The sequence below is a fragment of the Phaenicophaeus curvirostris genome, chromosome 3 (assembly GCF_032191515.1).
Source record: "Phaenicophaeus curvirostris isolate KB17595 chromosome 3, BPBGC_Pcur_1.0, whole genome shotgun sequence".
NCBI lineage: Eukaryota > Metazoa > Chordata > Aves > Cuculiformes > Cuculidae > Phaenicophaeus > Phaenicophaeus curvirostris.
This window is the reverse complement of record NC_091394.1, coordinates 99,043,542-99,071,221: the sequence shown is the minus strand read 5'-3', so window position 1 is coordinate 99,071,221 and position 27,680 is coordinate 99,043,542. Positions and strand designations below refer to the sequence as shown.

The 27,680-nt window shown below is 59.4% G+C and overlaps 2 protein-coding genes across 2 annotated transcripts; one reads left to right on the top strand and one right to left on the bottom strand.

Moving 5' to 3' along the window:
* Nucleotides 1-1,182: 1,182 nt before the first annotated feature.
* On the top strand, nucleotides 1,183-13,389 carry LOC138718718 (alanine aminotransferase 1-like). Its single transcript, XM_069853219.1, has 10 exons — nucleotides 1,183-1,278; nucleotides 5,901-6,009; nucleotides 7,166-7,299; nucleotides 8,099-8,342; nucleotides 8,463-8,542; nucleotides 8,643-8,779; nucleotides 8,867-9,038; nucleotides 10,319-10,474; nucleotides 11,549-11,661; nucleotides 13,207-13,389. The coding sequence occupies exons 1-10, from the start codon at nucleotides 1,183-1,185 to the stop codon at nucleotides 13,295-13,297; spliced, it is 1,332 nt and encodes a 443-aa protein (XP_069709320.1). The 3' UTR covers nucleotides 13,298-13,389.
* Nucleotides 13,390-15,283: 1,894 nt separating this feature from the next.
* LOC138718717 (uncharacterized) lies at nucleotides 15,284-23,983 on the bottom strand. Its single transcript, XM_069853218.1, has 11 exons — nucleotides 23,899-23,983; nucleotides 22,138-22,423; nucleotides 20,820-20,980; nucleotides 20,450-20,735; nucleotides 19,539-19,699; nucleotides 18,739-19,024; nucleotides 18,497-18,657; nucleotides 17,203-17,488; nucleotides 16,954-17,114; nucleotides 15,525-15,810; nucleotides 15,284-15,437 (listed from the first exon to the last, which is right to left on the bottom strand). Exons 1-11 carry the CDS (start codon nucleotides 23,981-23,983, stop codon nucleotides 15,284-15,286), a joined length of 2,313 nt encoding a protein of 770 aa, XP_069709319.1.
* Nucleotides 23,984-27,680: the final 3,697 nt, after the last annotated feature.

The following is a 27,680-nucleotide window of genomic DNA, read 5'->3' as shown; positions in this document are numbered from 1 at the left end:
TTAATGGTTACCAGCCCTGTGGCGCAGGGCATTAATTAATTAACCCGCCCTCTTAACCACATCGTTAACCAACCCCTGGGAACTACCCTGTGACCACCCCTATCAATTCATTACTGGCCCCCTTAACCACCCCATTAACCACCCCATTAACTAACCCGTTACCCACCCTGTTACTCATTGAACTGCCCCGTTACCCGCCCCATTAATGAACCCATTAACCCAATTACCCGCCCCGTTACCACCCCCTCACTCACCCAATCGCCTCAAGAACCCGCCCCGTTACCCATCCCATTAACCACCTCGGTACCTACCTCGTCACCTGCCTCGTTAACCGCACCCGTTACCCATCCCATCACCCACCCTGTTATTTAACCAGCTAACCACCCCGTTACCCACCTCGTTACCCATCCCCTTACCCGCCCTGGTTAATACCCTGTGACCAACCCCGTTACCCACCCCATTAACCACCCCATTACCTGCTCTGTTAACCAGTCCGGTGACCCACCCGGTTACCCACCCCATTACCTGTTGCCCATTCCATTAGCAGCCTCGTTACTCACCTCATTACCCGTTACCCATCCCATTATCCACCCCATCACCTTCACCATTAACCACCCCCTTAACCAGCCTGTTACCCATCCCATCACCAACCCCATTACCCGCCTTGCTCCTCAACCAGTTAACCACCCCATTAACCACCCCCTTAACCGCCCTGTTACTTATCCCATCACCAACCCCATTACCCACCTTGCTCTTCAACCAGTTAACCACCCCATTAACCACCCCCTTAACCAGCCTGTTACCCATCCCATCACCAACCCCATTACATGCTTTGCTCCTCAACCAGTTAACCACCCTGTTTAATGCCCTCTTAACCAACCCATCACTCACCCCGTCAACCAACCCATCACCCACCCTCTTAACCAACCCATCACCCACCCCATTCCCAGCCCCGTGGCCCAACTCGTTACCCACCCTGTTACTCCTTTAACTGCCTCGTTACCCGCCCCGTTACCCGCCTCCATTAACCAACCCGCTAACTCACCCACCCGCCCCTTCACCCGCCCCGTCGCCACCCCCTCCCTCACCCAATCGCCTCCCACCAACCCGCTTGGTTACTCCTCTCCTTAACCATCTCGTTACCTGGTTACCCGCCTGGTTAACCCCTGGTTAGCGGCCCCCATGGCCCAGGGGGCCTCGATGCCACCAGCTCGAGTTGTCCCCGAGGACGATGACGCTCAAGCCGTGGGGCACGAGCCGTGTGGCGTCCTCCGCCAGGTACCGCTGGGCCCCACGGCCTGCCCCATAGAGAGGGGGTGAACCCCAAAAAGAGGGGGCTCAGCCCCATAGAGAGGGGGTTCACCCCATAGAGGGGGGGGGGGCTCAGCCCCATAGAGAGGGGGCTCACCCCATAGAGGGGGGGCTCAGCCCCATACAGAGAGGGGGGGCTCAGCCCCATAGAGAGAGGGGGTTCAGCCCCATAGAGAGAGGGGGGGCTCAGCCCCATAGAGAGAGGGGTCTCAGCCCCGTAGAGAGAGGGGGTTCAGCCCCGTAGAGAGAGGGGGGTCTCAGCCCCATAGAGAGAGGGGGTCTCAGCCCCATAGAGAGAGAGGGGGCTCAGCCCCATAGGGAGAGGGGGGTCTCAGCCCCATAGAGAGAGGCGTCTCAGCCCCATAAAGAGAGGGGGGGCTCAGCCCCATAGAGAGAGGGGGCTCAACTCCATAGAGAGAGAGGGGGCTCAGCCCCATAGAGAGGGGGGGTCTCAGCCCCATAGAGAGAGGGGGTTCAGCCCCATAGAGAGAGGGGGGGCTCAGCCCCATAGAGATAGGTGGTTCAGCCCCATAGAGAGAGAGGGGGCTCAGCCCCATAGAGAGAGGGGGGGTTCACCCCATAGAGAGAGGGGGGGCTCAGCCCCATAGAGAAAGAGGTGGTTTAGCCCCATAGAGAGAGGGGGTTCAGCCTCATAGAGAGAGGGGGGGCCCAGCCCCATGGAGAGAGAGGGGGCTCAGCCCCATAGAGAGAGAGGGGGTCAGCCCCATAGAGAGAGGGGGGGCTCAGCCCCATAGAGAGAGGGGGGGTCAGCCCCATAGAGAGAGAGGGGGCTCAGCCCCATAGAGAGAGGGGGTTCAGCCCCATAGAGAGAGGGGTCTCAGCCCCATAGAGAGAGGGGGGTCTCAGCCCCATAGAGAGAGGGGGGGCTCAGCCCCATAGAGAGAGGGGGTTCAGCCCCATAGAGAGAGGGGTTCACCCCATAGACAGAGGGGGGGCTCAGCCCCATAGAGAGAGGGGTTTCTCAGCCCCATAGAGAGAGGGGGGTCTCAGCCCCATAGAGAGAGAGGGGGCTCAGCCCCATAGAGAGAGGGGGGGCTCAGCCCCATAGAGAGGGGGGGCTCAGCCCCATAGAGAGAGAGGGGGCTCAGCCCCATAGAGAGAGGGGGTTCACCCCATAGAGAGAGGGGGGGCTCAGCCCCATAGAGAGAGGGGGTTCACCCCATAGAGAGAGGGGGGGCTCAGCCCCATAGAGAGAGGGGGTTAACCCCATAGAGAGAGGGGGGGCTCAGCCCCATAGAGAGAGGGCGGGCTCAGCCCCATAGATAGAGGGGGTTCAGCCCCATAGAGAGAGGGGGGGCTCAGCCCCATAGAGAGAGGGGGCTCAGCCCCATAGAGAGAGGGGGGGTTCAGCCCCATAGAGAGAGGGGGTTCAGCCCCATAGAGAGAGGGGGGGCTCAGCCCCATAGAGAGAGAGGGGGTTCAGCCCCATAGAGAGAGGGGGGGCTCAGCCCCATAGAGAGAGGGGGGGTTCAGCCCCATAGAGAGAGGGGGGCTCAGCCCCATAGAGAGAGGGGGTTCAGCCCCATAGAGAGAGGGGGGCTCAGCCCCATAGAGAGACGGGGTTCACCCCATAGAGAGAGGGGGGGCTCAGCCCCATAGAGAGAGGGGGTTCAGCCCCATGGGGGGGGGGGCTCAGCCCCATAGAGGGGGGGTTCAGCCCCATAGAGAGAGGGGGCTCAGCCCCATAGAGAGAGGGGGGGCTCAGCCCCATAAAGAGAGGGGGGGCTCAGCCCCATAGAGAGAGGGGGCTCAACTCCATAGAGAGAGGGGGGGCTCAGCCCCATAGAAAGAGGGGGTCTCAGCCCCATAAAGAGAGGGGGGGCTCAGCCCCATAGAGGGAGAGGGGTCTCAGCCCCATAAAGAGAGGGGGGGCTCAGCCCCATAGAGAGAGAGGGGGTTCAGCCCCATAGAGAGAGGGGGTTCACCCCATAGAGAGAGGGGGGCTCAGCCCCATAGAGAGAGGGGGTTCACCCCATAGAGAGAGGGGGGGTTCAGCCCCATAGAGAGAGGGGGTTCAGCCCCATAGAGAGAGAGGGGGCTCAGCCCCATAGAGAGAGGGGGTTCAGCCCCATAGAGAGAGGGGGGGTTCAGCCCCATAGAGAGAGGGGTTCAGCCCCATAGAGAGAGAGGGGGCTCAGCCCCATAGAGAGAGGGGGGGCTCAGCCCCATAGAGAGAGGGGGCTCAGCCCCATAGAGAGAGGGGGGGTTCAGCCCCATAGAGAGAGGGGGTTCAGCCCCATAGAGAGAGGGGGCTCAGCCCCATAGAGAGAGGGGGGGTTCAGCCCCATAGAGAGAGGGGGTTCAGCCCCATAGAGAGAGGGGGTGAACCCCATAGAGAGAGGGGGCTCAGCCCCATAGAGAGAGGGGGGGCTCAGCCCCATAGGGAGACGGGGGGCTCAGCCCCATAGAGAGAGGGGGGGCTCAGCCCCATAGAGAGAGGGGGTTCAGCCCCATAGAGAGAGGGGGCTCAGCCCCATAGAGAGAGGGGGGGTTCAGCCCCATAGAGAGAGGGGGTTCAGCCCCATAGAGAGAGGGGGCTCAGCCCCATAGAGAGAGGGGGGGTTCAGCCCCATAGAGAGAGGGGGTTCAGCCCCATAGAGAGAGGGGGTGAACCCCATAGAGAGAGGGGGCTCAGCCCCATAGAGAGAGGGGGGGCTCAGCCCCATAGGGAGACGGGGGGCTCAGCCCCATAGAGAGAGGGGGGGCTCAGCCCCATAGAGAGAGGGGGTTCAGCCCCATAGAGAGAGGGGGGGCTCAGCCCCATAGAGAAAGGGGGTTCAGCCCCATGGAGAGAGGGGGGGTTCAGCCCCATAGAGAGAGGGGGGCTCAGCCCCATAGAGAGAGGGGGTTCAGCCCCATAGAGAGAGGGGGTTCACCCCATAGAGGGGGGGGGCTCAGCGCCATAGAGAGAGGGGGCTCAGCCCCATGGAGAGAGGGGGTTCAGTCCCATAGAGAGAGGGGGCTCAGCCCCATGGAGAGAGGGGGTTCAGTCCCATAGAGAGAGGGGGGCTCAGCCCTATAGAGAGAGAAGGGGGTTCGGCCCCATAGAGAGGGGGGGCTCAGCCCCATAGAGAGAGGGGGTTCAGCCCCATAGAGAGAGGGGTCTCAGCCCCATAGAGAGAGGGGGTTCAGCCCCATAGAGAGAGGGGGGCTCAGCCCCATGGAGAGAGGGGGGGCTCAGCCCCATAGAGAGAGGGGGTTCACCCCATAGAGAGAGGGGGCTCAGCCCCATAGAGAGAGGGCGGGCTCAGCCCCATAGAGAGAGGGGGGGCTCAGCCCCATAGAGAGAGGGGTCTCAGCCCCATAGAGAGAGGGGGGGCTCAGCCCCATAGAGAGAGGGGGTTCACCCCATAGAGAGAGGGGGGCTCAGCCCCATAGAGAGAGGGCGGGCTCAGCCCCATAGAGAGAGGGGGGGCTCAGCCCCATAGAGAGAGGGGGTTCAGCCCCATAGAGAGAGGGGGTGAACCCCATAGAGAGAGGGGGGGCTCAGCCTCATAGAGAGAGGGGGCTCAGCCCCATAGAGAGAGGGGGGGATCAGCCCCATAGAGAGAGAAGGGGGTTCAGCCCCATAGAGAGAGGGGGGGCTCAGCCCCATGGAGAGAGGGGGGGCTCAGCCCCATAGAGAGAGGGGGTTCAGCCCCATAGAGAGAGGGGGCTGAGCCCCATAGAGAGAGGGGGGGCTCAGCCCCATAGAGAGAGAGGGGGTTCAGCCCCATAGAGAGGGGGGGCTCAGCCCCATAGAGAGAGGGGGTCTCAGCCCAATACAGTAAGGGGGGGCTCAGCCCCATGGGGGAGGGCTCAGCCCCATAGAGAGAGGGGTTCAGCCCCATAGAGAGAGAGGGGGCTCAGCCCCATAGAGAGAGGGGGTTCGGCCCCATAGAGAGAGGGGGGGCTCAGCCCCATAGAGAGAGGGGGCTCAGCCCCATAGAGAGAGGGGGTTCGGCCCCATAGAGAGAGGGGGGGCTCAGCCCCATAGAGAGAGGGGGCTCAGCCCTATAGAGAGAGAGGGGGTGCTCAGCCCCATAGAGAGAGGGGGTTCACCCCCATAGAGAGAGGGGGGCTCAGCCCCATAGAGAGAGGGGTTCAGCCCCATAAAGAGGGGGGTGCTCAGCCCCATAGAGAAAGGGGGTTCAGCCCCATAGAGAGAGGGGGCTCAGCCCCATAGAGAGAGAGGGGGTGCTCAGCCCCATAGAGAGAGAGGGGGTCAGCCCCATAGAGAGAGGGGGTTCAGCCCCATAGAGAGCGGGGGGCTCAGCCCCATAGAGAGAGAGGGGGTTCAGCCCCATAGAGAGAGGTGGTCCAGCCCCATAGAGAGAGGGGGGTTTCAGCCCCATAGAGAGAGGGGGTTCAGCCCCATAGAGAGAGGGGGTTCAGCCCCATAGAGAGAGGGGGCTCAGCCCCATAGAGACAGAGGGCTCAGCCCCATAGAGAGTGGGGGGCTCAGCCCCACGTCCTGCGCCATAGAGAGAGGGGGCTGAGCTCCTCATCCTGCCCCATGGAGAGAGGGGGCTGAGCCCCTCGTCCTGCCCCATAGAGAGAGGGGCTGAGCCCCACGTCCTGCCCCATAGGTGGTGGCCGCCTGCGTCTACCCTGAGCTCCTGGGGGGCCTCGACCTCCCCGAGGGGGCTCAGCGCCGCGCCAGGAGGGTCCTGAGGGAGATGGATGCAGGAAACATCGGTATGGGGCGCAGGTGTGGGGTGCAGGTGTGGGGCGCAGGTGTGGGGTGGAGGGGTGGGGTGGAGGTTGTGGGGTGCCCCACGGCAGCGGGCAGGGTGGTGGTATCGCCCATAGAATGGATTAGGGGCTGCCTGGGGGGTGCAAAGAGTGAGGAGGGGGTAAGGAATCTAGGGTGCCCCAGAGAGACCATGGGGTCTCCAGGAAAGATCTATGGGGTGCCCAGACCCATAGGGGGCTCCAGGAAAGATCTATGGGGTTCCCAGACCCATAGGGAGCTCCAGGAAAGATCTATGGGGTGCTCAGACCCATAGGGGGCACCAGGAAAGATCTATGGGGTGCTCAGACCCATAGGGGGCTCCAGGAAAGATCTATGGGGTGCTCAGAGCCATAGGGAGCTCCAGGAAAGATCTATGGGGTTCCCAGACCCATAGGGGGCTCCAGGAAAGATCTATGGGGTGCTCAGACCCATAGGGTGCTCCAGGAAAGGTGTATGGGATGCCCAGGCCCATAGGATTCCCCATAGAGCCCATGGGGTCCTGCAGGATCTATGGGGTGCTCAGACCCATAGGGAGCTCCAGGAAAGATCTATGGAGTGCTCAGACCCATAGGGAGCTCCAGCAGAGATCTATGGGGTTTCCAGACCCATAGGGTGCCTCAACAGATCCCATGGGTGCCTATAGGATCTATGGGGTTCCCAGACCCATAGGATTCCCCATAGAGCCCATGGGGTCCTGCAGGATCTATGGGGTGCTCAGACCCATAGGGTGCTCCAGGAAAGATCTATGGGGTTCCCAGACCCATAGGATTCCCCATAGAACCCATGGGGTCCTGCAGGATCTATGGGGTGCTCAGACCCGTAGGGGGCTCCAGGAAAGATCTATGGGGTTCCCAGACCCATAGGGTGCCTCAACAGATCCCATAGGTGCCTATAGGATCTATGGGGTTCCCAGACCCATAGGGAACTCCAGGAAAGATCTATGGAGTGCTCAGACCCATAGGGTACCCCATAGAGCCCATGGGTGCCTACAGGGTCTATGGGGTACCCAGACCCGTAGGGTGCTCCAGGAAAGGTGTATGAGGTTCCCAGACCCCTAGGGTGCCCCCCAGAACCTGTAGGTGCCCCCATGATGCGTTGTGGGTCCATCCCTGCTCCCAGGTGGCTACAACCACGAGCACCGGTCGCTGCTTGTCCCGGCCAGGGTCGCCCGTTTCCTCGAGCGCCGCGATGGGGGCGTCCCCAGCGACCCCCGAAACATCATCGTGTGCAGCGGCACCGCCAGCATCCTCCCAGTGAGCAACATCCCATCCTCATCCTCCATCCTCCATCCCCATCCCCATCCTCCATCCTCATCCCCATCCCCATCCCCATCCCCATCCCCATAATCTCCATCCCCATCCCCCATCTTCCATCATCCTCCATCCCCATCCTCCATCTCCATCCCCATCCCCATCCCCATAATCTCCATCCCAATCCTCCATCCTCCATCCTCATCCTCCATCCTCCATCTTCCATCATCCTCCATCCTCATCCTCCATCTCCATCCCCATCCCCATCTCCATCCCAATCCTCCATCCTCAACCTCCATCCTCCATCTTCCATCATCCTCCATCCTCCATCCCCATCTCCATCCCCATCCCCACCCCCATGATCTCCATCTCCATCCCCATCTCCATCTCCATCCCCATCTCCATCTCCATCCCCATCCCCATCCCCATCTCCATCCCAATCCTCCATCCTCATCCTCCATCCTCCATCTTCCATCATCCTCCATCCCCATCCTCCATCTCCATCCCCATCTCCATCCCCATAATCTCCATCCCAATCCTCCATCCTCCATCCTCATCCTCCATCCTCCATCTTCCATCATCCTCCATCCCCATCCTCCATCGCCATCTCCATCCCCATCCACATCTCCATCCACATCTCCATCTCCATCCTCCATCTCCATCCTCCATCTCCATCCTCCATCTCCATCCTCCATCTCCATCCCCATCTCCATCCCCATCTCCATCTCCATCTCCATGATCTCCATCTCCATGATCTCCATCTCCATGATCTCCATCTCCGTGATCTCCATCTCCGCCCCAGTTCGTCTTCTCCCTGGTGGTGGATGAGTCGGCGGCTCTGCCGACGGCCGTGCTGGTGCCGGTGCCGGGTCCCCGTCTCCTGGTGGCGGCGGCGGAGCTGGCGGGAGCCGCGGTTGTGCCGTACCCGCTGGCCGAGGAGCGCGGCTGGGACGTGGACGGGGACACCGTACGGTGGGCGCTGCGGGAGGCGCGGGCGCGAGGCCACCCCAAGGTCCTCTGCGTCGTCAACCCCGGGGACCCCACGGGTGAGTTGGAGGTGCGGGGGGGGACACACGCGACACCCGCCGGGACTCAGTTTCCCCTCCCGAGGAGACGCGGGTGGTGCCTCCAGGCCTGGTGGGACACGCGTGGTCTCCTCGGGGCAGGGCACGTGCTGAGCCGGGAGAGCATGGAGAGCATCATCCGGCTGGTGGCCGAGGAGAACCTCCTGCTGCTGGCGGACGAGGTGGGTGCTGGGTGGGGCTGGTGGGTCCGTGTCCCTCATCCTGGTGTCCCTCATGCTGGTGTCCCTCATGCTGGTGTCCCCTCAACCCTCGGTGCCGTAGGTGCAGCAGGAACGAGCCTTCCTCCGCGACCGCCCCTTCCTCTCCTTCAAGCGGGTGCTGTGGGAGATGGGCCCCCCGCTGGTCTCCACCGTCCAGCTCGTGTCCTTCTACTCCCTCTCCAAGAGCGTTGCCGGCGAGTGAGTTCCCGTTGGGAGGTTGGGGCTGAGCCGGGGTGGGGGGCGTGGGGTCTCGGGAGGTTGAGGAGCAGCTCCGTGTCCCACCAGGAGCGGTTTCCGCGCGGGGTTCCTGGAGCTGGTGAACGTGGAGGAGGGCGTCGTGTTGCCTTTCCACGTGGCGCAGTCCATCCCCAGACCCTGCGTCCTGGGGCGCATCCTGCTCGACCTCCTCATGGACCCCCCGGAGGAGGGGGACCCCGTCCAGCAGGCGCTGGAGGAGGTGGGTGGTGGTCTATGAGTCCCATCCCCATCCCTCTGCCATCTCCATCTCATCCCTCTGTCATCTCCAGACTGTCTTGTCCCCATCCTTCTACCATCTCGATCTCCATCCCATCCCCATCTCTATCCGCATCCCACGCTGTTCCCTTCCCCGTGACCATCCCCATTCCCATCCAAATCTCCATCACGCATAAGGATCTCCACCCCATCCCACCCCATCCCACCCCATCCCACCCCATCCCATCCCATCCCATCCCATCCCATCCCATCCCATCCCATCCCATTCCATCACATCTCCATCCCATCCCATCCCCATTCCCATCATCTCCATTCCCATCTCCATCATCCCTGCCCTCTTTCCTTCTCCATCCCAATTATTCCCATCATCACCATGTCTATCGTCTCCATCTCCAACTCCTCTCTGTCCCCATCCCCATCTCCATCCCCATCCCCATCCCCATCCCCATCCCCATCTCCATCCCCATCTCCATCCCCATCATCCCCATCTTCCTCCATCATCCCCCACCTCCATCATCCCCCACCTCCATCATCCCCCATCCCCATCCCCACCATCCCCATCCCCACCATCCCCATCCCCACCATCCCCATCCCCACCATCTCCATCCCCACCATCTCCATCCCCACCATCTCCATCCCCACCCTCCCCATCCCCACCATCCCCATCCCCACCACCTCCATCCCCACCACCTCCATCCCCACCATCTCCATCCATCCCCACCATCTCCATCCATCCCCCCCATCTCCATCCATCCCCCCCATCTCCATCCCCCCCATCTCCATCCCCCCCATCTCCATCCCCATCATCTCCATCCCCATCATCTCCATCCCCATCATCTCCATCCCCATCATCTCCATCCCCACCATCCCCATCCCCATCCCCATCCCCACCATCCCCATCCCCACCATCCCCATCCCCACCATCTCCATCCCCACCATCTCCATCCCCACCATCTCCATCCCCACCATCTCCATCCCCACCATCCCCACCATCCCCATCCCCACCATCTCCATCCCCACCATCCCCATCCCCATCTCCATCCCCATCCCCACCATCTCCATCCCCACCATCCCCATCCCCACCATCTCCATCCCCACCATCCCCATCCCCATCTCCATCCCCATCCCCACCATCTCCATCCCCACCATCTCCATCCCCACCATCTCCATCCCCACCATCTCCATCCCCACCATCTCCATCCCCACCATCTCCATCCCCGTCTCCCCCTCGGCCTCCCCCATTCCCACCTCCGTGTCCCCCAGCACCGCCAGGTTCTTCTCCACTCCCTGGCCCACAACTCCCGGCTGCTCCAGGAGCTCCTGGGCCGGGCGCCCGGCATCTGCTGCCACCCCGTGCAGGGCGGCTCCCGCGCCTTCCCCCGCATCCAGCTCCCGCCCCGCGCCCTGCGCCGGGCCCAGGTGACCCCGCGGGGGACACGGGGGACACCGCGGGGTGGGGAACCCTGGGACGGGGGGTGTCCTGGGGACAGGAGCCCACCCGGGGACGTGGGACAGCGAGGGAGGGTGGGGACCCCTGGGGCCGTGGGGCATCTTGGGGACAGGGGGTGTCCCGGGACTTGGGGTGTCCTGGGGATAAGGGGTGTCCTGGGGATAAGGGGTGTCCTGGGACATGGGGCATCTTGGGGACATGAGGGGACATGGGGTGTCTTGGGGACATGGAGTGTCCTGGGACTTGTAGTGTCGTGGGGACATGGGACATCTTGGGGACATGGGGTGTTATGGGGACGTGGGGTGTTATGGGGACGTGGGGTATCTTGGAGACATGGGGTGTCCTTGGACATGGGGTGTCATGGGGACATGGGATGTCCTGGGACTTGGGGTGTCCTGGGGACACGGGACATCTTGGGGACATGTGGAGTCCTGGGGACACGAGGCATCTTGGAGACATGGAGTGTCCTGGGACATTGGGTGTCCTGGGGACATGGGACATCTTGGGGACATGGGACATCCTGGGGACATGGGGTGTCCTTGGACATGGGGCATCTTGGGGACATGGGGAGTCCTTGGACATGGGACATTTTGGGGACATGAGGTGTCCTGGGGCCATAAGGTGTCTTGGGACATGGGGTGTCCTTGGACTTCGGGCATCATGGGGACATGAGATGTCCTGGTGACTTGAGGTGTCCTTGGACATGGGACATCTTGGGGACATGGGGTGTCCTTGGACTTGGGGCATCATGGGGACATGGGTTTTCCTGGGGACATGGGACATCTTGAGGACATGGGATGCCCTGGGATGTGGGACACGAGCCCTCCTGAGAACGTGGGTCACCATGAGAGTGTGGGGCACCCTGGGGACATGGGACATCTGAGGGACATGGGACACCACGGGAGACGGGACATCAACCATCCAGGGACCACGGGACCTCCTGGAGCAACCGTGGGGCAGGAGCCCTTGCCGGAACAGTGTGTGGGGCTGTCCTGGAGGTCCTGGAGACACCCTGGGGACCTCCCCCGTCCCTTGTCCCGCAGGAGCTGGGCCTGGAGCCCGATGTCTTCTTCTGCCGGGAGCTGCTGGAGGCGACCGGGATCGCGCTGGCCCCGGGGAGCGAGTTTGGACAACCGGAGGGGACCCACCACGTGGGGTACGGGGAGGGTGGAGGGTCACGAGAGGAGCTGGGTGGGTGGTTGGCTTGGATGGTGGTTGGTGGTGGGTCTGGTTGGGGTTGGGTGACGGGAGCTGGGTTGGGTTGGGATCGGGCTGGGGTTGGGATCTTCTCGGGGTTGAGAGGTTGAGGTTGAGAGGTTGGAATCTTCTTGGGGTTGGGATCTTCTCGGGGTTAAGAGGTTGAGGTTGACTGATGGGATCTGGTTCAGGTTGCCTTGAGCTGCCCTGAGGTCCCCTTCCCCATCCCTGTCCTGTCCCATCCTTGTGCCTGTACAGATCTTATCCCTCTCTCCACCTTGTCTCCAACCTATCTCCAACCCCATCCATCCTGTTCCCAACCCCATCCCTATTCCATCCCATCTCCATCTCCATCTCCCATCCTCACCTCCACCCCATCCCATCTCCATCTCCATCCCCATCCCATCCTTATCTCCATCTCCATCTCCATCTCCATCTCCATCTCCATCTCCATCCCCATCCCCATCCCCATCCCATCTTCATCCCCATCTCCATCCTTTCCACATCCTCATCATCTCCCTCCTTCTTCCATCCCACCTCCCCCCTGTTCCCATCCATCTTCATCCCCACTCATCTTCATCCCTATCTCCATTTCCATCCTTTTCCCATCTTCATCCTCATCTCCATCCTTTCTCCATCCCCATCTCCATCCTTATTCCATCCCATCTCCACCCCTGTCCCCACCTCATCTTCACCCCCACCCATCTTCACCCCCACCCATCTTCACCCCCACCAATCTTCATCCCCACCTCATCTTCACCCCCACCTCATCTTCACCCCCACCTCATCTTCACCCCCACCCATCTTCACCCCCACCTCATCTTCACCCCCACCTCATCTTCACCCCCACCTCATCTTCATCCCCACCCATCTTCATCCCCATCCCATCTTCATCCCCATCTCCATTTCCATCCTTTCCCCATCTTCACCCCCACCCATCTTCACCCCCACCCATCTTCACCCCCACCCATCTTCATCCCCACCTCATCTTCATCCCCACCTCATCTTCACCCCCACCTCATCTTCATCCCCACCTCATCTTCATCCCCACCTCATCTTCACCCCCACCTCATCTTCATCCCCACCCCATCTTCATCCCCACCCCATCTTCATCCCCATCCCATCTTCATCCCCACCTCATCTTCACCCCCACCTCATCTTCATCCCCATCCCATCTTCATCCCCACCCATCTTCATCCCCACCTCATCTTCATCCCCACCTCATCTTCACCCCCACCTCATCTTCACCCCCACCTCATCTTCATCCCCATCCCATCTTCATCCCCATCTCCATTTCCATCCTTTCCCCATCTCCATCATCTCCATCCTTATTCCATCCCATCTCAACCCCTGTCCCCACCCATCTTCACCCCCATCCCATTTTCACTACCATCCTCATCTCTATCCTTATTCCATCCCATCTCCACCCCCACCCGTTCCATCTCACCCCCATGTGGTCCCACCAGGGATGGTGGCTCACGTCCTGCTCCCTCTTCCCCCCCAGGATCTCCTTGCTCCCACCGCCCGGAAAGCTGACCCAGATCCTCCTGGCCCTCACCCGCTTCCACGCCGCCTTCCTGCTCCGCTTCTCCTGATGTCCCTTCTCCACCGAGCTCCACTCCATGGAATGTGGGGTTTGGGGTGGACGTGGCCGAGCTGTGACCGCGGAACCCAAGGAAACGCAAATCCAGGAGCCGTGGAAGCATTTATTGAGATCCGGGGAGCTCCGAGGGGTGGCTGGTGCCACGGAGACTCCATCCCATGTGGAGAAGTCCCCCTCAGGTGGTCAGATCCTGCCCCATGGAGAAGGTCCATGGTGGAAAAGGTGATGGGAGGGGATGGAGGGAGCAGATGGAGCATGCTGGTGACGTGGGGCGGCTTTGGACCACATCCTTATCCCATGGGATGGGCCAAGGGCAGGGATCCTGTCCCCTAGGTGCTGGGGACACCCATGGGGACATCCACATGGACACTGGTGGGGCATCCATAGGGGGCATCTATAGGGGACATACATGAGACATCCATATGGATACTCATGGGACATCCATAGGGACACCCATGGGACATCCATAGGGACACTGATGGGACATCCATAGGGACACCCATGGGACATCCATAGGGACACTGATGGGACATCCATAGGGACACCCATGGGACATCCATAGGGACACTGATGGGACATCCATAGGGACACCCATGGGACATCCATAGGGACACTGATGGGACATCCATAGGAACACCCATGGGACATCTGTAGGGACATCCATGGGACACCCATGGGACATCCATAGGGACATTCACGGGACATCCATATGAATACTCATGGAACATCTATAGGGGACATTCATGGGACATCCATATGGACACTGATGGGACATCCATATGGATACTGATGGGACATCCATAGGAACACCCATGGGACATCTATAGGGGACGTTCATGGGACATCCCTATGGATACTCATGGGACATCCATATGGATACTCATGGGACATCCATATGGACAGCATGGGACATCTATAGGGGACATTCATGGGACGTCCATATGGATACTGATGGGACATCTGTAGGGACACCCATAGGAGACACCCATGGGACAATCATGAGGCATCCATATGGACACCCATGGGACATCCATAGGGACACTGATGGGACATCCATAGGAACACCCATGGACATCTGTAGGGGACACCGATGGGACATCCCTGTGGATACTCATGGGACATCCATATGGACACTGACGGGACATCCATATGGATACTCATGGAACATCCACAGGAACACCCATGGGACATCTATAGGGGACATTGATAGGACATCCATATGGACACTGATGGGACATCCCTAGGGGACACCCATCAGACATCTGTAGGGGACACTGATGGGACATCCCTATGGATATTCATGGACATCCATATGGATCCTGATGGGACATCTGTAGGGACACCCATAGGAGACACCCATGGAACAATCATGGAGCATCCATATGGACACCCATGGGACATCCATATGGACACTGGTGGGACATCCATGGGGGACATTCATGGGACATCCATATGGGACAACCATAGGGACACCCATGGGACATCTATAAGGGACATTCATGGGACATCCCTATGGATACTCATGGAACATCCATAGGGGACACCCGTGAGGACATCCATATGGACACCCATGGGACACCTATAATGGACATTCATGGGACATCCCTATGGATACTCATGGAACATCCATAGGGGACACCCATGAGGACATCCATATGGACACCCATGGGACACCTATAATGGACATTCATGGGACATCCATAAGGAACACCCATGGGACATCCATATGGACACTGATGGGACACCCATAGGACACTCATGGGACATCCACAGAGGACACCCATGGGACATTGATGGGACATCCATAGGGACATCCATGTAGACAACCCTACGGCTCCATCATGGGATGGGAGCAGGATCTGTGACGCCCCCCACCCATGGAGCTGGAGGAGGCTGTGGAGAAGCGACCAGATCCCATGGGATGATGCTGAGGCCCACGGTGGTGGCCCAGGGAGCAGCTCCACCCCCCGAGGACCTCTCAGAATTCCAGGCCGGTGCTGTAGACCTCGACCTCGCAGAGCGTCAGCTGCTCCTCCCGGTCAGGAATGGTGATGGAGACGTAGCGACCGGTCAACCCGTGGCAGCAGATGGTGCTGAGCGAGCCAGGACCCGCGTCGGTGATGACCCCGCAGCTGCCGGGAAGGAAGAGATGGAGATCAGGAGATGGTGGCACCAAACAGGGGTGGTGATGCCACCTCAGATCCCAAATCGCGGCTCACACGGCGTTCTCCTTGCCGCGCTCGGCCGGGGCGTCTCCGACGTGGACCTGGGCTCCTCGTAGCCGCTGCCAGCAGCAATCCTGACGGTTCTTGACCACCACGGCGGCCACGGCGCGACGTCCGCCCAGATCCACGTTCCACCAGGGCTCCCGCTCCCGCCGCGTGTGGCTGCAGGAGCCGTGGTGCCAGATGCCATCGCGGTTCCCGTCCACGGCCTTGGATGCGATGCCGGCGGCGGCAGAGGTGGAGGATTGAGTCGCCCGCTGGTCCCGAGCCACGTTGGGAGCTGAAAAAAACATGGAATGGGACCTCAAAGCCCATCCAGATCCAAGCTGGAACAGTCTGAGTTGGAAGGGACCTCAAAGCCCATCCAGATCCAAGCTGGAATGGGTTGGAAGGGACCTCAAAGCCCATCCAGATCCAAGCTGGAACGGTCCGAGTTGGAAGGGACCTCAAAGCCCATCCAGATCCAAGCTGGAATGAGTTGAGTTGGAAGGGACCTCAAAGCTCATCCAGATCCAAGCTGGAACGGTCTGAGTTGGAAGGGACCTCAAAGCCCATCCAGATCCAAGCTGGAATGCTTTGGGTGGAAGGGACCTCAAAGCCCATCCAGATCCAAGCTGGAATGGTTTGAGTTGGAAGGGACCTCAAAGCCCATCTAGATCCAAGCTGGAATGGGTTGGGTTGGAAGGGACCATCCCAACCCAGGGACCATCCCAACCCGGGTGTAGGACCTTGGCCTTGTAGAACCTCCTGAGGTTCTCCCAGCCCCACTTCTCCAGCTTGTCCAGGTCCCTCTGGACGCCATCCCATCCTTCTGGTGAAACAACTTCAACCCTCAACTTGGTGTCACCTCCAAACGTGCTGAGGGTGCCCTTGACCTCGTTGTCTGTGTCTTTGATGAAGATGCTAAACAGCTTTGGTCCCAGGATGGACCCCTGAGAGCCACCACTTGTCCTGGACCAGGATGGACCCTTGGGGGCCACCACTTTTCATGGATCCCTGAGGGCCACCACTTGTTCTAGACCAGGATGGATCCCTGGAGGCTACAACTTCTTCCAGATCTCCATGTGGACGTGGAGCCGTTGACGGCTACTCTCTGAATCCAACCATCCAACCATCCAACCAACTTCTTGTCCACCCAACAGTCCCGCTCATCACATCCGTCTCTCTCCAACTGAGAAAGATCAGGAGATGGTGGCACCAAGAGGGTGATGATGGTGGCACCAAGAGGGTGATGATGGTGGCACCAAGAGGGTGATGATGCCCTCAATCTCATTGTCTGTGTCTTTGATGAAGACGTTCGACAGCTCTGGTCCCAGGATGGATCCCTGAGGTCCACCACTTCTCCCACATCTCCATCTGACCACGGAAACCTCGATCCCTCCAACGATTCCCGGTTCCTCCGAGGGCTTTGCCGGCCTCTCACCTCCAGGCAGAGGAGCGCAGCCTTGCCGGATCACCTCCACCTCGCAGAGCGCCAGCGCGGCCTCCCGGTGGGCAACGACGATGGAGACGTAGCGACCGCGAAGGCCGTGGCAGCAGATGGTGCTGAGGGACCCAGGAGACGCGTCGGTGACGATGCCGCAGCTGCCAGGAGAGAGAGAGAGAGAAGAGGAGGATGAGCCGGTGGTGGCGTCGTCCCGGCGTCGGGGACGGTGACGGCTCCAGAGCTCACACGGGGTTGTGCCGACCGCGGTCAACCAAGGAGTCTCCGACGTGGATCTGGGCGCCCTTCAGGCTCTCCCAGCAGCAGTCGTGGCGGTTCTTGAGCACCACGGCGTAGACGGCGTGGCGGCGGCCCAGGTCCACGCGCCACCACGGCTCCGGCTCCTCCAGGGTGTGGGAGCAAGAGCCGCGTCGCCAGTCGCCGTCCCGATTGCCGTCGACGGCGTTGGAGGCGCCGCTGCCGGCGTCCAACAGCGAGGACTGAGCGGCCGGGCGGCCGAGGGCCACGTTCTGGGCTGGGGGGAGAGAATCAGAGGATCGTGGAATCACCAGGTTGGAAGAGACCCTCTGGATCATCAGGTCCAACCATTCCCATCAATCACTGACCCGTGTCCCTCAGCACCTCGTCCACCCGGCCCTTAAACCCCTCCAGGGAAGGGGACTCAACCCCCTCCCTGGAGCCTCTTCCAGTGCCCAATGACCCTTTCCATGAAGAAGTTCTTCCTGAGGTCTTCCTGACCCTCTCCTGGTGGAGCTTGAGGCCGTTCCCTCCTGTTCCTTGGGAGAAGAGCCCAGCTCCCTCCTCTCCACAACCTCCTCTCAGGGAGTTGGAGAGAGCAACGAGGTCTCCCCTCAGCCTCCTCTTCTCCAGGCTGAACACCCCCAGGTTCCTCACAGGCTCCTCGTGTTCTCCAGCCCCTTCCCCAGCTTGGTTGCTCTTCTCTGGACTCACTCCAGAGCCTCAAGGTCCTTCTTGGAGTGAGGAACCCACAACTGACCCCAGGATTCAAGGAGCGGCCTCCCCAGGGCCGAATCCAGAGGGAGAAGAACCTCCCTGACCTGCTGGTCACCCCATTTCTGCTCCAAGCCAAGATGCCCTTGGCCTTCTTGGCCACCTGGCCCCTGCTGGCTCATGTTCAACCAACCCCCCCAGGTCCTTCTCCTCCAGGGACCTTTCCAGCCAGACTTCTCCTAGTCTGGAGCTGCTCAGGGTTGAGATCCAAGAGCAGGACCCGGTGTTTGGCCTCGTTAAACCTCATCCCACCGCTCTCAGCCTGTCCAGATCCCTCTGGAGATCCTCAAACCCCTCCAGCAGCTCCACACTCAGCTTAGTGTCACCCCCAAATTTGCTCAGGGTGCCCTCGATGCCTTCATCCAGGTCATTGATGGAGACCTTGACCAGGGCTGGACCCAGCGCTGAGCCCTGGGAACCCCACTTGGAACTGGCCTCCAGCTGGATGGACGGGATGGAGATGCCACGGGGCCAAATTCCCATCCCGGCGTCCCGTTCCGGCTCCACTCACCCCCGGGTAGCACGGCACAACCGTGTTCCACCACCTCCACCTCACACAAGCTCAGCTTCTCCTCCCGGCCGGGAACGCTGATGGTGACGTAGCGACCACGGAGCCCTCGGCAGCAGATGGTGCTGGTGGAGCCGGGACTGGTGTCCGTGATGGTCCCGCAGCTACGGAATCCAAGAGGAGGATGAGGATAAACGAGGAGAAAAGCATCCGGAACACCACGAAGCCGGAATGGTGGTGCTCACATGGGGTTGGTGGTGCCGTGGCCGGCGAGGGAATCTCCGACGTGGACGCGGGCGCCTTTCAGGCGGTGCCAGCAGCAATCCAGACGGTTCCGAACCACCACGGCGGCCACGGCGCGAGGCCGACCGAGATCCACCGTCCACCACGGCTCCCGCTCCGTCTCCGTCTGGGAGCAGGAGCCGGAGCGCCAGTTGCCGTCCCTGTTTCCGTCCACGGCGCTGAGGGCGCCGCCGGAACGGGCGCTCGTGGACGATTGAGTCGCCGGGCGGCGCAGAGCCACGTTCTGGGCTTGGAAGACGCCAGGAGAACCGGAGAATCGTGGAATCACCAGGTTGGAAAAGACCCAGCGGATCATCGAGTCCAACCAGTCCCATCAAGCACTAACCCGCGTCCCTCAACATCTCATCCGCTCAGCCCTTAAACCCCTCCAGGGTTGGTGACTCAACCCCCTCCCTGGAGCCTCTTCCAGTGCCCAATGACCCTTTCCATGGAAAACGTCTTCCTGATGTCCAGCCTGACCCTCCCCAGTGGAGCTTGAGGCCGTTCCCTCCTGTCCCTTGGGAGAAGATCCCAGCTCCCTCCTCTCCACAACCTCCTTCCAGGTAGTTGTAGAGAGCAACGAGGTCTCCCCTCAGCCTCCTCTTCTCCAGGCTGAACCCCAGGAGGATGGTGTTGGTCACATTCCCTACTCTCCACAGGCACCGGATCACCTCCAGGTGGGCTTGGGGACACCAGCGTGTGCTGGTAGCCACCAAACCCACCTCGTGCCAACTCACCACTCGAGGGATCGTTCCGTCCTTACCACCAGGTGGGGGGACGCAGCTCTGCGTCGTCACCTCCACCTCGCAGAGAACCAGGAGGTCCTCCCGGCCCGGAATGACGATGGAGACGTAGCGCCCGGGAAGCCCGTTGCAGCAGACGGTGCTGGTGGAGCCGGGACCCGTGTCCAGGATGGAGCCGCAGCTGCCGGGAAGGAACGGTTACGGGTGCAGCCGGTGGAGAACCTCGTACCTTCTCCCTTGGGAGAAGAGCCCAGCTCCCTCCTCTCCACACCCTCCTTTCAAGGAGTTGGAGAGAGCAACGAGGTCTCCCCTCAGCCTCCTCTTCTCCAGGCTGAACACCCCCAGGTTCCTCACAGGCTCCTCGTGTTCTCCAGCCCCTTCCCCACCTTCGTTGCTCTTCTCTGGACTCGTTCCAGAGCCTCAACGTCCTTCTTGGAGCGAGGAACCCACAACTGACCCCAGGATTTGAGGAGCGGCCTCACCAGGGCCGAGTCCAGAGGGAGAAGAACCTCCCTGACCTGCTGGCCACGCCGTTTCTGCTCCAAGCCAAGATGCCCTTGGCCTTCTTGGCCACCTGGGCCCCTGCTGGCTCATGTTCAACCAACCCCCCCAGGTCCTTCTCCTCCAGGGACCTTTCCAGCCAGACTTCTCCTGCTCTGGAGCTGCTCAGGGTTGAGATCCAAGTGCAGGACCCGGCATTTGGCCTTGTTGAACCTCATCCCACCACTCTCAGCCTGTTCAGATCCCTCTGGAGAACCTCAAACCCCTCCAGTAGATCCACACTCAGCTTAGTGTCACTCGCAAACTCGCTAAGGGAGCCCTCGACGCCTTCATCCAGGTCATTGATGAAGACATTGAGCAAGACTGGCCCCACCAAGCCCTGGGGAACCCCACTTGGAACTGGCCTCCAGCTTCCACGGATCCAACTTACATGGGGTTGCGTTTGCCGTGGTCAACCAAGGAGTCTCCGACGTGGATTTGGGCTCCGCGGAGGCTCTCCCAGCAGCAATCGCGCCGGTTGGTGATGGTGACGGCGTAGACGACCTGTCGGTGGCCGAGATCCACGCGCCACCACGGCTCCGGCTCCTCCAAGGTGTGGGAACAGGAGCCGCGGAGCCAGTCGGCGTGGTGGTCCCCGTCCACGGCGTTGGCCGCCGCGCTGATGCCGTTGAAGGTCGAGGATTGGCTGACGGGGCGGCCGCGAGCCACGTTGGGAGCTGGAAGAGCCACGGGGAACGTGGTGGGTGGATTCCGGCTCCGGTTGAGGCCGCGTTGGCCTCCACCGCGAGCTCCTCGCTCACCTCCAGGCGGCGCCGGGCAGCCCTGCAGCGTCACCTCCACCTCGCAGAGCACCAGCGCGTCCACCCGGCCGGGAATGAGGACGGAGACGTAACGACCCGTCAACCCGTGGCAGCAGATGGTGCTGAGAGAGCCGGGCCCCGCGTCGGTGATGACCCCGCAGCTGCCGGGAAGGAAGAGATGGAGATCATGGAATGGGTTGGGTTGGAAGGGACCTCAAAGCCCATCCGGTTCCAGCACCATCCGCCAGAGCTGGTTGCTCCAAGCCTCAGCCAACCTGGCCTTCAACACCTCCAAGGGTGGAGCAGCCACAACGGCCCTGAGCAACCTCTTCCAGGACCTCTTCAACCTCAGGGTGAAGAAATTCCTCCTCGTGTCTAGTCTACGTCTGACCCTCTCCAGTTTGGAGCCATTTCTCCTGGTCCCATCACTCCAAGCCCTTGGATGAAGTCCCTCTCCAGCTTTCCTGGAGCCCCTTGACGTACTGGAAGCTCCTCTAAGGTCACCCTGGAGCCTTCTCCAGGCTGAACAACCCCAACTCTCAGCCTATCCTCGTATGGAAGATGCTCCAGCCCTCGCGTCATCCTTGTAGGCTCCTCTAGACCTGTTCCAACAGCTCCATCTCCTCCTTCCGTTGGGGATTCCAGAACTGGACACAGGATTCTACGTGAGGTCTCACCAGAGAGAAGCAGAGGTGGAGAATCACCTCCCTCCTTCTCCAGCACCCCAAGTCCTTCTCCTCAGGGCTGCTCCCAATCCCATCATCCTGTACTAAAACCATGGATCATCCCAAACCAAGTGTAGGACCTTGCCCTTGGCCTTGTAGAACATCCTGAGGTTCTCCCAGCCCCACTTCTCCAGCTTGTCCAGGTCCCTCTGGACACCATCCCATCCTTCTGGTGTGACAACCTCACCCCTCAGCTCGGTGTCACCTCCAAACATGCTCAGGGTGCCCTCGACCTCGCTGTCTGTGTCTTTGATGAAGACATTCAACAGCTTTGGTCCCAGGATGGACCCCTGAGGGCCACCACTTGTCCTGGACCAGGATGGATCCCTGGAGGCCACCACTTTTCATGGACCCCTGAGGGCTACCACTTGTTCTAGACCAGGGTGGATCCCTGGAGGCCACCACTTCTTCCAGATCTCCATCTGGATGTGGAGCCATTGACGGCTACTCTCTGAATCCAACCATCTAACGAACTTCTTGTCCACCCAACAGTCTGCTCGTCACATCCGTCTCTCTCCAACCGAGAAAGATCAGGAGATGGTGGCACCAAACAGGGGTGGTGATGCCACCTCAGGTCCCAAATCGTGGCTCACATGGCGTTCTCCTTGCCGCGCTCGGCCGGGGCGTCTCCGACGTGGACCTGGGCTCCTCGTAGCCGCTGCCAGCAGCAATCCTGACGGTTCTTGACCACCACGGCGGCCACGGCGCGACGTCCGCCCAGATCCACGTTCCACCAGGGCTCCCTCTCCGTCCGCGTCCGGGAGCAGGAACCGTGGAGCCAGACGCCGTCGCGGTTCCCGTCCACCGCGTTGGCCGCGATGCTGAGGTTTGAGAAGACGGACGATTGACCGGCCGGACGCCCCAAGGCCGCGTTGTAACCTGGAAGAAGAAGGGATCATAGAACCATAGAATCATAGAATAACCAGGTTGGAAGAGACCCACCGGATCACCGAGTCCAACCATTCCTACCAAACACTAAACCGTGTCCCTCAGCACCTCGTCCACCCGTGCCTTAAACACCTCCAGGGAAGGTGACTCAACCCCCTCCCTGGGCAGCCTGTTCCAGTGCCCAATGACCCTTTCCGTGAAGAATTATTTTCCTAATGTCCAGCCTGAACCTCCCCTGGTGGAGCTTGAGGCCATTCCCTCTTGTCCTGTCCCCTGTCACTTGGGAGAAGAGGCCAGCACCCTCCTCTCCACAACCTCCTTTCAGGTAGTTGGAGAGAGCAATGAGGTCTCCCCTCAGCCTCCTCTTCTCCAGGCTGAACACCCCCAGGTTGCTCACAGGCTCCTCGTGTTCTCCAGCCCCCTCACCAGCTTTGTTGCTCTTCTCTGGACTCTCTCCAGAGCCTCAACATCCTTCTTGTGGTGAGGGGCCCAGAACTGAACACAGGATTCGAGGAGCGGTCTCACCAGTGCCGAGTCCAGAGGGAGAAGAACCTCCCTGGACCTGCTGGTCACGCCGTTTCTGCTCCAAGCCAAGATGCCATTGGCCTTCTTGGCCACCTGGGCCCCTGCTGGCTCATGTTCAGTCGCTGTCAACCAACACCCCCAGGTCCCTCTCCCCCAGGGACCTTTCCAGCCAGACTTCTCCTAGTCTGGAGCTGCTCAGGGTTGAGATCCAAGTGCAGGACCCGGCACTTGGCCTTGTTAAACCTCCTGCCACCGGTCTCAGCCCAGCGGTCCAGCCTGTTCAGATCCCTCCAGTAGATCCACACTTAGCTTAGTGTCACCCCCAAACTTGCTCAGGGTGCCCTCGATGCCTTCATCCAGGTCATTGATGAAGACATTGAAGAGGGCTGGACCCACCAAGCCCTGGGGAACCCCACTTGGAACTGGCCTCCAGCTGGAGTTAACTCCATTTCCCACCACTCTCTGGGCCCTCCATCCAACCAGTTTTCCACCCAGGAGAATGTGCCCCTGTCCCATCCAGAGGTGACAGTTTCCGAAGCAGAATGCTGGGAGAAACTGTGTCAAAGGCTTTGCTGAAGTCCAGGATGTCCCGGAGAGGCTCGATCCCACCACCACGTGGCTCTGACCCGGCTCCACCAGCCACCGCCGCTCCTTCTCCGGTTGGAAGGAGGAGATGGAGCGATGGTTCCCAGCCCTGGAGACCCCATGGGATGGTGATGCCGGCTCCGGATGCTCATGGAGCTGGAGCTGGGAATCACCCTCCCAGTTGTCCCTGTAGCACAAGGTGCCACCAGCTCGGGGATGCAGGTGACATCGCCGTCCCCCACCCCACGGCCTCCACGTTCCCTGCTTTTCCAGAGGTCCCGGCTCATCTCCAGGTGGGCTCAGGGACACCACAACCCTCAGGACGTTCCCAGCGGTGGGGAAGGGTCGGGACTCACCGGCGGGTGGGAAGAGGCAGCTCTGAGCGGCCGCGTCCTGCGCCAGGAGCTCGGCGAGGAGAAGCAGAGCCCGGGGCAGGGACATGGCGCCTGCGGAGGAACGGGGGGACACGGCCCGTGGGAAGGGTCCCGCCGGGGGTCTGCACGTGGAGCTCCCTGGCCACGGATCTCCCCATCTCACGGATCTCGCCATCCATAGATCTCCCCATCCCATGGATCTCCTCATGGATCTCCCCATCCATGGTTATCCTGATGGATCTCCTCATCCATACATCTCCCCATCCCATGGATCTCCTCATCCATAGATCTCCCTATTTCACAGATCTCCCCATCCATGTTTATCCTGATGGATCTCCTCATCCATACATCTCCCCATCCCATGGATCTCCTCATGGACCTCCTCATCCACTGATCTCCCCATCTCATGGATCTCCCCATCCATAGATCTCCCCATCCATGGTTCACCTGATGGATCTCCCCATCCATGGTTCACCTGATGGATCTCCTCATCCATGGATCTCCCAATCCCATGGATCTCCTCGTGGATCTCCTCATCCACTGATCTCCCCATCTATAGATCTCCCCATCCATGGTTCACCTGATGGATCTCCTCATCCATGGATCTCCTCATCCATGGTTATCCTGATGGATCTCCTCATCCATACATCTCCCCATCCCATGGATCTCCTCATCCATAGATCTCCCTATTTCCCAGATCTCCCCATCCATAGATCTCCCCATCCATGGTTCTCCTGATGGATCTCCTCATCCATACATCTCCCCATCCCATGGAGCTCCTCATGGAGCTCCTCATCCACTGATCTACCCATCTCACAGATCTCCTCATCCATAGATCTCCCCATCCCTGGATCTCCTCATCCACTGCTTTCCCCATCCCACAGATCTCCTCATCCATAGATCTCCCCATCTCTGGATCTCCTCATCCACTGCTTTCCCCATCCCTGGATCCCCTCATCCACTCTCCCCCTCCCTAGATCTCATCCCTGGATCTCCTCACCCACCACTCTCCCCATCCCTGGATCTCCTCATCCACTTCTTTCCCCATCCATAGATCTCCCCATCCCTGGATCTCCTCACCCACAACTCTCCCCATCCCTGGATCCCCTCATCCACCTCTTTCCCCATCCCTGGATCTCCTCATCCCTGGACCTCCTCACCCCCCTCTTTCCCCAACCCTGGATCTCCTCATCCCTGGATCTCCTCACCCACCACTCTCCTCATCCCTGGATCTCCTCACCCACCTCTTTCTCCACCCCTGGATCTCCTCATCCATGAATCTCCTCACCCACCTCTTCCTCCATCCCTGGATCTCCTCACCCACCACTCTCCCCATCCCTGGATCTCCTCATCCCTGGATCTCCTCATCCATTAATCTCCTCACCCCCACTGCTCTCCTCATCCCTGGATCTCCTCATCCACCTCTTTCCCCATCCCTGGATCTCCTCCTCATCCATTAATCTCCTCACCTCCACTGCTCTCCTCATCCCTGGATCTCCTCATCCACCTCTTTCCCCATCCCTGGATCTCCTCACCCCCCTCTTTCCCCATCCCTGGATCTCCTCATCCCTGGATCTCCTCACCCACCACTCTCCTCATCCTTAGATCTCACCCCTGGATCTCCTCACCCACCTCTTTCCCCATCCCTGGATCTCCTCATCCCTGGATCTCCTCACCCACCACTCTCCCCCTCCCTAGATCTCATCCCTGGACCTCCTCACCCACGGCTCTTCCCACCAGCACTCACCCCGGATGCTCTTCCAAGTCCCTTCTCCGGCTTCTCCAGCCCCCGTCTCCCCCTCCCCACCTCCCAGCTCCACCACAACACCACGAAAACCTCCAGGACCGGAGGAGAAGAAGAAGAAGGAGGAGGAGGAGGTGCCGGTCGCCTTCGGAGCCGGCGCCCGACTCCGATTGTTAATATTTAATAGGATTTTGGCAACGGCGACCGGAGCTGCTCCGGCGGGAGCTTCCCGAGCCGGGAAGGACGGGGAAGCCCTGGGGCGTGAAGTTCTCCAGGTTGGGAAGGAGATTCCAAGCTTGGAAGGAAGGAGACGGGTTTTCCGAACGTTCCTGGGGGTCAAATCCGTCAGGGAGTGGGGGAGGGAAGGGATTTTGGATGGAAAAGGAGAAGGGAATGGGAAGGAAATGGGATTTGGGATGGAAAAGGAGTAGAGAATGGGAAGAACTCGGGATTTTGGATGGAAAAGGGGTTGGGAATGGGAAGATCGTGGGATTTGGGATGGAAAAAGAGGAAGGAATGGGAAGAAAATGGGATTTGGGATGGAAAAGGAGGAGGGAATGGGAAGAAAATGGGATTTTGGATGGAAAAGGGGTTGGGAATGGAAGAAAATGGGATTTTGGATGGAAAAGTGGAAGGGAATGGGAAGAAAATACAAGATTTTGGATGGAAAAGTGGAAGGAATGGGAAGAAAATGGGATTTTGGATGGAAAAGGAGGAGGGAATGGGAAGAAAATGGGATTTTGGATGGAAAAGGAGAAGGGAATGGGAAGAAAATGGGATTTTGGATGGAAAAGGGGGAGGGAATGGAAGAAAATGGGATTTTGGATGGAAAAGGAGGAGGGAATGGGAAGAACGCAGGATTTTGGATGGAAAAGGGGTTGGGAATGGAAGAAAATGGGATTTTGGATGGAAAAGTGGAAGGGAATGGGAAGAAAATACAAGATTTTGGATGGAAAAGTGGAAGGAATGGGAAGAAAATGGGATTTTGGATGGAAAAGGGGGTGGGAATGGGAAGAAAATGGGATTTGGGATGGAAAAGTGGAAGGAATGGGAAGAAAATGGGATTTTGGATGGAAAAGTGGAAAGAATGGGAAGAAAACACAAGATTTTGGATGGAAAAGAGGTTGGGAATGGGAAGAATGTGGGATTTTGGATGGAAAAGGAGTAGGGAATGAGAAGAACATGGGATTTTGGACGGAAAAGGAGAAGGGAATGAGAAGAAAATACAAGATTTTGGATGGAAAAGAGGTTGGGAATCGAAAGAAAATGGGATTTTGGATGGAAAAGGAAAAGGGAATGAGAAGAACACGGGATTTTGGATGGAAAAGTGGAAGGAATGGGAAGAAAATACAAGATTTTGGATGGAAAAGGGGTTGGGAATGTGAAGAAAATGGGATTTTGGACGGAAAAGGGGTTGGGAATGGGAAGAATGTGGGATTTTGGATGGAAAAGGAGGAGGGAATGGGAAGGAAATGGGATTTTGGATGGAAAAGTGGAAGGAATGGGAAGAACGTGGGATTTTGGATAGAAAAGGAGAAGGGAATGAGAAGAAAATACAAGATTTTGGATGGAAAAGAGGTTGGGAATCGAAAGAAAATGGGATTTTGGATGGAAAAGGAAAAGGGAATGAGAAGAACGTGGGATTTTGGATGGAAAAGGAGGAGGGAATGGGAAGAAAATACAAGATTTTGGATGGAAAAGTGGAAGGAATGGGAAGAACGTGGGATTTTGGATGGAAAAGTGGGAGGGAATGGGAAGAAAATGGGATTTTGGATGGAAAAAGGGGAGGGAATGGGAAGGGAGTGGGAAGAACACGGGATTTTGGCTGGAAAAGGGGTTGGGAATGGGAAGAATGCAGGATTTTGGATGGGAAAGTGGAAGGAATGGGAAGAAAATGGGATTTTGGATGGAAAAGTGGAAGGAATGGGAAGAAAACACAAGATTTTGTGTGGAAAAGGAGTAGGGAATGGGTAAGAAAATGGGATTTGGGATGGAAAAGTGGAAGGAATGGGAAGAAAAT